General features: G+C 34.0%; 1 protein-coding gene across 5 annotated transcripts; it reads right to left on the reverse strand.

Annotated features, from left to right (window-relative positions):
* Positions 1 to 687: 687 nt before the first annotated feature.
* LOC118439624 (uncharacterized) lies at positions 688 to 8,697 on the reverse strand. 5 transcript variants are annotated; one of them, XM_035861408.2, is made up of 10 exons: positions 8,346 to 8,363; positions 5,904 to 6,135; positions 4,482 to 4,566; positions 4,251 to 4,350; positions 3,399 to 3,621; positions 3,044 to 3,275; positions 2,832 to 2,950; positions 2,595 to 2,738; positions 2,174 to 2,302; positions 689 to 1,867 (listed from the first exon to the last, which is right to left on the reverse strand). In XM_035861408.2, exons 3-10 carry the CDS (start codon positions 4,564 to 4,566, stop codon positions 1,637 to 1,639), a joined length of 1,263 nt encoding a protein of 420 aa, XP_035717301.1. In that variant the 5' UTR covers positions 5,904 to 6,135; positions 8,346 to 8,363; the 3' UTR covers positions 689 to 1,636. The 5 variants fall into 5 exon arrangements, with proteins under 5 accessions (XP_035717297.1, XP_035717301.1, XP_035717303.1 ...); XM_035861410.2 differs by lacking the exon at positions 8,346 to 8,363 and adding an exon at positions 6,486 to 6,790 and having other exon boundaries at positions 5,904 to 6,123; XM_035861406.2 differs by lacking the exon at positions 8,346 to 8,363 and adding an exon at positions 6,486 to 6,790.
* Positions 8,698 to 9,844: the final 1,147 nt, after the last annotated feature.

Here is a 9,844-nt window from a genome sequence, read left to right on the forward strand (position 1 = left end):
TATACATATATGCAAGTATATAAAAGCATGTGTGTATATATATATACAGAGGCTTGTGTTATGACTCAATCCGCACAAAGAGTGATCGCGCCTACTCGACTACCGGTCGATTTTTATCGCCCTTGGCACGAATCGGCAAAGACGGTTACATTTGGTAGAGATCGTCCGAGTATACTTCCCTCGTTGAGACCATACGTTCCAGTCGGAATACGTCTCTTCGTGCCTTGAATACATTTTTAGCGATTTATATTACGGAGGTCTTTCACCTTATATATTCGACAAAATAACGGTAGTTATTTCAATCCAGGAAGCAAAAGGAAACTTTGGACGATCATTCAAGAGAGTAAAAAAAAAAAGAAATAATATTAGATATACGCATATACAATTCAATGTTGATTTACTTAATCCAATTACAAGATTACAATGCACCTCATTGCTTCTTATTTTCTTTCGTTATAACTCTTGTTATATGTCTAAATCTATGAGAAACGTTTTATCGTAAAATAAATATACTCGTATAATATACCGTATGATGGTTTGCAAAATGAAAGAAATATTTGCATTCGTTATCTTCAATGATTTTTTCTTTAATTTTTTTTTTCTTTTTTTTTCCTTTAATTTTTTTTTTTTTTTTTTTTTTTTTTTTCTTTTTTTTTCAAATCACTCAAGTAGCAAATAAATAATGAATTTTTCATTAGCTTGTATTACGTCTAAATTATTCTCCAATTAATTTTGTTTGTTTTCTTGAATATATATATATATATTTTTTTCTCTTCTATTTATTTTTCTTTTTTATTTTGTGAATGATTTGCTTAAGTAAAGCAAGAATTTTCTGATATTATTCTTTAGCAAACGAATTCTTTATAATGAAAAGAATATTTTTAATATCCTGTTCAACGTTCGATATTCAATATTCCGTATCGCCGACGGTTGCAATGAAGAATCTTTGATGCGAGCTTTTTATAATCCATGGAAATGCAAAAATATACAGGTAGGGGAGCTATTACTTCGTTATATAAACGAGATCACGGCTATTGATGTTATAAGCATCATATAAGTCATGTCACAAGAGAAGTTCATTGGGTGATAAAGGAAAGGAGGAAGCAAAGAAAAAAAAAGCTTTTAAATGCATTCTTCCTTTCGATTCATCGAAGCGAGGATATTATTGTTTTGCTCCTATCAGAAAACACAGGATTATTTTACGAATGGCACGATTGCTATATGTATGATGTATATGTGTGTGTGTGTGTGTGTGTACCTATACATGTATATATCGTACACGTTCGTCGTGATTTATAAAAGAAAATAAAGAGGAATAGGAAATGAGAGAAAGAGAGAGAGAAAGAGATAGAGATAGAGATAGAGAAATCGAATGGTCCGTTAAAAGAATCAATCCGTGAAAAGTTTTTCAATCGAGTAGAAAAAAATAAAACGTGAATGAACGCACGTATGCGAGTTCGAGCTCTGACAACGCAGACACACAAAGTAATGTGAAGACCAATGGATGGATAGATGGATGGATGGATGGATGGATGGATGGATAGATGGATGGATGGATGGATAGATGTATGGATAGATGTATGGATGGATAGATGGATGGATGGATGGATGGATGGACCGAAAAAAAGAACAAAGATCATTTGGAAGTCGATCCAGGATAATAATAGACGACTGCTGGTGCTGGTAATTGCCAATGAGCGGCATGGAGTTCAATCAATTGTAAAAGCGTTTTCCTCACGGATGGGAGAGTCGTCTCGTCGGCTAGAAAGGCGTCTCGTAGACTTCCAAGTAGTTGTTGAAGTTGTGCCGGTAATTCAGCATCAAGATCCTTGCCAATACAGGTGAGAATGAAGAAGAGACAATCCGTCTATGGTGAATGAAGAATTCCCAGTAATATATCAAGATCATAAAGTTATATTATCGAGTTAAGTAGATCACTATTCTACTTGGTCAAGGTTGAGAAGAACTGAACGAAGGTGAGCAACGATATTAGTATGAATGTACATAGTTATATGTTCACGTTATGTTCATACATAGATATACGTATTCCTTTATTTGATGTAATTAAAAAAATACTTTTTTATATCTCATAGACACATACGTTGCTTTTCAAATGATAAATTATTTTTATTTCACCTTCGTTCCGTTACAAAAGAGGATTCTTGACTCTTACCTCGGCGAGAGAATTTACAACCGGTGGTTGCAAGCAATCTTGACAACATTTCCAGAGTAATGTTAGAAGCACACGACCTGGCGGTACACCTTCTTGCTGCGTCTTGAGTTGAAGTTGTCGTCGTTTCAGCTGTAGTGCAATATAATTACATAGATAAACATAATACATACCTATTATTCGCATATACATTCTTGAGTTAAACAAGGTTACACAATATGTTGGTAAGTAAGCCATTGAAACAAGGAACAATCACTTGCCGCAGGTAATAAATGCTATGAATTCAACGAGAGTTTTTTTATGCGAAGCTTTTTTGTACCTGTATAAGAGTTATTCAGGAGACACAGATTTGATTTGCTTTTTTGTTTAGTTAGTCGCTACGAGAAGACACAAATCAATTCAGTAGAAGATACATTCTCCACACCTGACAGTACATCTCGTTGAGGAACATCATGAAGGCCGAGTAACGGTGACAACCTGATTCATCTCGAAGTATTCTCGTACGATCTTGGTACCATTGTTGACATATGTTCAAGAGAGATTCCAAGAAGGTCTCGTTGCTTTCTTTCTAAATGACAAAATATGTAAGTAAATAGAAACGATAAATTCTTTATTTAAAATAATATTATTTAAAATAAATGTGAATTTATCCAATGGATACCTCTATTATAGTAATGCAAATTTTTGCCGCTGGTTCCGCATATCGACGATTTTCAACGGTCCGTTCTAATATATGTCGTACAAGTTCCATAAGCGAACGTGCATTCAATATATTTGGATCTGAAGGGATATAATTTTATGAGTATATTCTCAAACTTTTTCCAAACGATAATATTTCTTAAAATATTAAAGTTAGACATCGATGTCACTTACCATCGATGGCTCTTAAAAGGGTGTCTTGAACAGGGCCTGGAAACTTTCCTAATTCTGAAGCATCAGAGATATTAATTGCTTTAGCAGCCAGAGCATCAGCGGCGTTCAGACTTTTTGAACGTTTCAAACCATAAGTGGACACGAAGGATAAAGACTTCGTAAGTCTTCCTACTTTTGGTGTGCTAGATTTGCCTTCATTTTGATCCACGTTAAAGTGTACCCTATTTGTACCCTGTTTACGCGAAAACAACAACTTTAATAATCCATTTTATTATTAAATCTTTCAATATATCGAGTTGATTTGGATTTGACGTTATAGAGTACTTGTCAATTATGATATTCTAATCGAGCTCACGTGTAAGATACTTCCGCTGGAAGCAACCATTTCTAACGGATGTCCCTGTCTCGATGAGCTCGAATGATGGCTACCATGAGAATGTCTATGTTGATGCAAAGGATGATGGAGTTGTTGTTGCTGTTGCTGTTGTTGCTGAGCGTAGAGATATCGATGAACATTCCCACTCGATTTGCTGTGCTGTAGATAATACGGGGTACGCTCTGAAGCATTCGTCCGAGACCTGATCCAGACATGCCCGCTTAAATGTCAGTCTATTTAAATGTCAAACTATATGTTAATTCGTATTCTTGCAATTATATAACGCGTGCATCGAAAAGAAAAAGCTAAATAAGTAGACTGCCATCGGATGATTATTTTTCTTATTCATTATATCACCAGGATGATTAAAAATTCAATCATTGAACGATATTCAAATCGTCAAAATTCGAATGTATCACGTTGAATATAAATTAAATAGAACGTTTCACTCGGGGAGAAAGTATTTTAGTTTTCATTTAAAATATTCTGCATTTTTTACGCGCGAACAAGCATCCTCATATTCGATTTAAAACTACCAATGGCCCAGGTCAGCACATATCAATTACGATTCATACTATTTTAATCGATTCGTATGCATCGACGGTACGAACTTTAAATCGTTTTCTGTTTCAATGAAATATTAGAACGCGTGCGTTCACACATTCGTGAATTCGGTTTTTCATCTTAAAAAATAGATAAAAATAATAATGCGTCGCCTTTATAAAATAACTTTCAAATCCTATTTATTCGTCGTTATCAAATAGGCTTCAACCCTAAATATTTCTTTTGTACGTCTTCTATGACCTGACTCTGTTTCTAACGCGGACTCACTTAGATGGATGCGAATCGTTTTGCTTCATAGTGAACTCCTTAGCATGTACGTTTAATCGTGGATTAGTAACGTTCGCCGTTGTTCCTTCCGTTCTTCCACCTATGAAAATCATGAATAAATAAATGAAAGTTTGAAAAATGGCTTGTATCATAAAAAAGGGGTTGGACGATAAATTTAATATCGATATTGTAAATAATGTAAAATTATGAAATAATAAATAAGAAATTTACCTGGTGGCCGATAAATCTCTAATGATGGTTTAGTTTTAGTACTGTTTATGCTGTTAGTTCCTTTCGGCTGAATTGCATCCTTCATCTAAAAATAAAACATAAAAAAAAAAGAACGTACATTGTTAATCGTATACAATTTCATTTAACAATTAATTAGATAATTGGGATTATATGTCGCACATATTATGAAATTGTTTTATAAGAATTAATTACCATTTGATTCGAGTAAAGTGAATTACATTATTGCAATTAAACAAGTAGATTGTAACGATTAAAATAAAATTAAAAAAAAAAACAAAAAAAAAAGAAGAAATAAGAGGAAATAACGCGCTAACGCGTGAATCAAGTTTTAGGCTCAATAAATGAAAGCACGCATTAACGCGTGACCAAGCATGTTAAGTGCTAATATCGTACAATTACGTAGAGGTTTTTAAAGGGACGAAAAACGTAATAACAACACAGTGATATATTGCCAGCCCTTCCTATTGTTTCGAGATTCCCTTTCATTTCCCAATACTTTTTTATTGACTGCTTGAATTCACACAGCAATCTCTCACGTATTTGCCGTTCGTTCGTTATCATGTAACATACCCATACACATTCGCAAAAGTACATAATGAATATATATATATATATATATATATATATATATATATATGTTCGTACATCAAAATCATACCTTTCGTTCGCACGTAGAATAAACTTTGACGAAATAAGAGAGCTACGATTCGTCTACCAAAACTCTAATATTTACTCTATTGCCAATAGAAAAATAGTTATTATCAAGAGAAAGAAAATCTCGATGAAATCGACGAATATCGATTCTTACTTTTAGAATGTAAAGATGAGCGTCAATTTAAATTTCGCGCCAGTAATGACGGTTAATGAACCGCCGCGCGTAAGCGAGACGACACGCGTTGACGTTGATTTCTCGAATTGGACGAAGGTTTTTTAACGACGACGAAAACAACGACAACAACGACGACGACGACGACGACGTTCGACGTTCGATTTCACGACGTTTGTCAATGCCATATAGTACTGTGTATAGAAAGTCTCGAAGCCAGAAAAAGAGAGGAGGGAGAGAGGGAGAAGGGAAGGGGAGGGAAAGAGAGAGAGAGAGAGAGAAAGAGAGAAAAAGACAAAGAGAGAGAGACAGAGAGAGAGAGAAAAAAGACAGACGTATTGAAACTAAAAGAGAGAGAAAGAGAGAGAGAGAGAGAGAGAGAGAGAAAGAGAGAGAGAAAGACAAACGTATTAAAACTAAAAGAAAGAAAGAGAGAAAGACAGACGTACTGAAACTAAAAGAAAGAGAGAGATATAGAGAGAGAGAGAAAGAAAGAGAGAGCGAAAAAGAGAAAAAGAGAAAATAGCAAGGACGAAGACGACGGAGTATGAAAAACGGAAGGGGATTAAACTTACAGTGAAGAACGTGAGAGGATCATCCTTTTGAAGATCCTTGAAAGTATCGGCAAAGGTAAATCCTCGTCTCGGAGGGCGAATAACGCTTTTAGCAAAAGCGCGTCGCGGGAACGCGCCGCTAACTCTTGGCGTCGAAAGAAGCGCGCTTGCTTGCTTGCTTGTTCGTCCGTTCGCTCGCTCGCTCGCTCGTGTTCGCTCACTCGTTCGTTTCTTCTATCGACTATTGTCCCGTCTTCGTGATTAGTCCGACGTGAAAAGAAAGACGATGCAGCGAAGCGAGAAAATAATAGCAAAGAGATAGATAGATAGATAGATAGATAGATAGATAGATAGATAAAGAGAGAGAGAGAGAGAGAGAAAGCGAGAGAGAGAGAGAGAGAGAGAGAGTAAGAGAGAGGAAGTGTTTCCTTGCGTCGTGATACGCGCGTAAGTTTGAGAGTGACGAAGAGAGCGACGAGAGAAAAAGAGAGAGAGAGAGAGAGAACAAGAAAGAGATAGATAGACAATATGTGTGAAAGAGAGAGAGAAAGAAAGAGAGAGAGAGAGAGACAGATAGAAAGAGAAGACAAATTCTCTTTACACCTTTTTTCTGCGTATCCTCGAACACTACTACGGTAACGTTGTCGACCGTACGAAGAGAGAACCGACTCCGATGACTGAGGACTAATAATAGATATGGTGGAGCCACGAGAGAAAGAGAGAAAGAGAGAGAGAGAGAGAGAGAAGAGTGAGATAGATAGAAAAAGAAAGAAAATAAGAGGAGAAGCACACTAATGCACTTAAGCGCAAACGAACACGAATATCTATAGTCAGAATACGTGTGTTGTGTTAGCCTCTCTACCGGCCTCTTCTACGCTACGCGTATTAACGTCCACTGCCGCGACTAGTAGACTGAAATATCCAACGGACTCATCGGGATGAGATCCTAGTCTATCCTTCTCTCTCTCTCTCTCTCTCTCTCTCTTTCTCTCTCTTTCTTGCTCTTTCTCGTTCTCTTTATCTCTTTCTTTTTACTTAGCGCGTACATTGCGCACTTTCGCCGTCCAAAAACTCCGCGCTTAAATCGTCGAAACAAGATGGCGATGCGATTACCACGCCAGAGAATATCAGAGAGAGAGAGAGAGAGACAGAGAGAAAGAGAGAAAGAGAGACAGAGAGAGAGAGAGAGAGAGAAGAGTCTTAAAACGTGAAAATCCGTGCTAAACCTGTGCAGTATCGTCGATTTATATACTCCAATGGAGTCTTTAAGGATCTTCAGTGAAAATTTGTTAAGTTCGTTCGTTAAACTCGGCTTTCAGATTTCTTAGAACAGAGAGAAAGAGAGAGAGAAAGAGAAGGAGAAAGAGAGAGAGACAGAGGGTGTGAGAAGAAAGGAAAAGTTTTCGAAACTTCTTCCTCAGACTACTCTCTCTCCTGTTCTCCATCTTTCCCCGTGTGTTTCGGCTTTGTGTGTGTTCTTCCTTAGTTGCTTGGTTGCTTGGTTGCTTCTTCTTTCTCCGTTCATTCTCAGAGATACGGAATCGTAGTATTATGCTCAAGAAAGATTCGACCATTGTTTAAGGGCAAAGAAATTTTGCAGGAAAGTTTTTCGAAGGAAACGTTTTACCAAAAGTAAGAGAAAACGTTTCTCATTCGTTTTCCCCATTGTTATTTTGACTTTTATTCGGTATCATTAAAAATCTACAATAATCCTTTCGTACGTTCGAATTTACGAAAATCCTTTTGCCTTTTACATAATTTTGTAATTTTTTAAATTATATATATATATATATATATATATATATATATATATATCGTGGACAATAGTTCGATAGTTATCGAGATCGATACTCATCGATAGTTTCGCAGTTCGATACTTTTATGGAAATAGAATCAGACTCGATCTATGACAAATGTGTCTTTTGATTTCTCATAAGTATTCTTGCCACGTTTCTTTTGACGTCATCCTTATAAAAGATCGAACGAAGTCATAGATATTGAATGATAAACTATTACTACGTTTCTAACCAAAATAATACAAATTTAATAATAATCTAATAAAATTAGATGTCTCTGTAAAATTAGATATTTATGTAAAACGGAAACGATTATTCTATTTACGAAAATCGTAATAAGCTGTATCAACAATATATATATATATATATATATATATATATATATATATATATATACACACATACGTATAAAAAGAAGAAAACTGAAATATCGTTGACACTCATCAAGAAATTCTCATGTGATGATGTAGTTGCTTCTTTACATATATTATTCTGACTATAGAAGGATACAATTTGAGATTCGAATTTACATTGACAAAAGGACACCTGTACATTTTCTTTTTTTTTCGTATTAACATAAAGGAAAGTAAAACAAAAAAAAAGAATAAGATAAACGAAACTATTACTCTAAATGTCATAAATAATATATTATTTTATTTAAACTCACCTTTACGCCGAATTTATTAACCAACTTGGTCTTCACAGTAGAATTTGTCGCGATCGGCTTTGTTGAGGCTGTACATCGCATCGTATGTAAATGCATCCGGTTGATCTATCTATATATTGCTCTAGGGAACTTTCAGGAAAACTATTTATTCGATTAAAATGCTTGTCGTTGCGTTAAAAAAGCGGGAAAACCGTAAATGCGAATTCACATATATATATATATATATAACGCTAGAAGCTTTCGTAATTGTTATAATGTAGATATTAATATAAAAGAATTCTTTGACAATCGGATAAGTGAGTACTTTAGTGTTGACGTGAAAGAATCGAATAACCGACTAATATGTGGTAATGAATACGAACGGATGAGACCATACGAAGTAATCGTTATAAAGAGAGCCGTACATGGCGCTCGATTCAATACTCGAATCTCGATCGATAATCGAAATTAAATCGTTACTCTCGACATCGTCATTTTGCATGTTACGCAGTATGAATTAAATCGACAGCATTGAATCCCAGTTGAATATTGACATAGATTGAACATTTTATATAATATTTCATTTTAAAAGCTTTTAATTAATAATATTTATCTCAATATGATAAGTATAATTAACAAGTATTGTGTTTTTAAGGTTAGGCAAGATGATCCTGAAAGAAGCAACATCATTCAGATTAATCTACTGTTTGAATCTGATGAGAATAGATACAAAGAAGAAATGTTATAGGTATAATCCTTTTTTTCATATTTTTTAATTGTTCTATTTTAAATTTTCTAACTTTTCTAACTTTTCTAATATTGCTTGTGGCTATTTATGTAATAAACGTAAAATGTGCGGAAATGTATAATAAGTCCTCAGTTGATTAAAAGTGCATAAATTATTGATTTTCTAATAAAGAGAAAAAATAATTATGTTTTGATGCTTATATTTCAGTTGCAAGGAAATTAATCTGATTAGTTGGAACAATGGAAGAGGATGAAGCAAAAATTATAGGAACAAACATAGACTGAATTTTAAGAAAGCTGATATAATATTCATGGTAAAAGAATTAATTAACTAAACTTTTTTTACTTCTTATTTTGTATTTTCTATTATTCTATTTGATTTATTATTTATTCCTTTAATTATTTGTTTAAATAGGCAACTGCAGACTAATTGAAATTGTACATTAAAATTATTAATTCTTTATATAACCATATATTAGAAGCAGGAGAATTTGCAGTATGTATAGGTTTTCATTGTTTCATTAAATATTTACTTTATTTAAAAGTATTTTATAATAAAAATATTTTTTGTAGATAATTTGTAATTCTTCATATTAATCTATGTAGCATATGAAAACTGAGATATATATATTTGTACATATACTTTCATGTATATGTACAAATACTCACTGTGTTGTACATATACTCACTTTTTATAAGAATTTATGAATATGAAAATTGTATATATAATAGTTATAGGTAAGAGAATAATTGTATGATGATAAAATATCGAG

The sequence above is a fragment of the Vespa mandarinia genome, chromosome 2 (genome assembly GCF_050613455.1).
Source record: "Vespa mandarinia isolate Hongniang chromosome 2, ASM5061345v1, whole genome shotgun sequence".
NCBI lineage: Eukaryota > Metazoa > Arthropoda > Insecta > Hymenoptera > Vespidae > Vespa > Vespa mandarinia.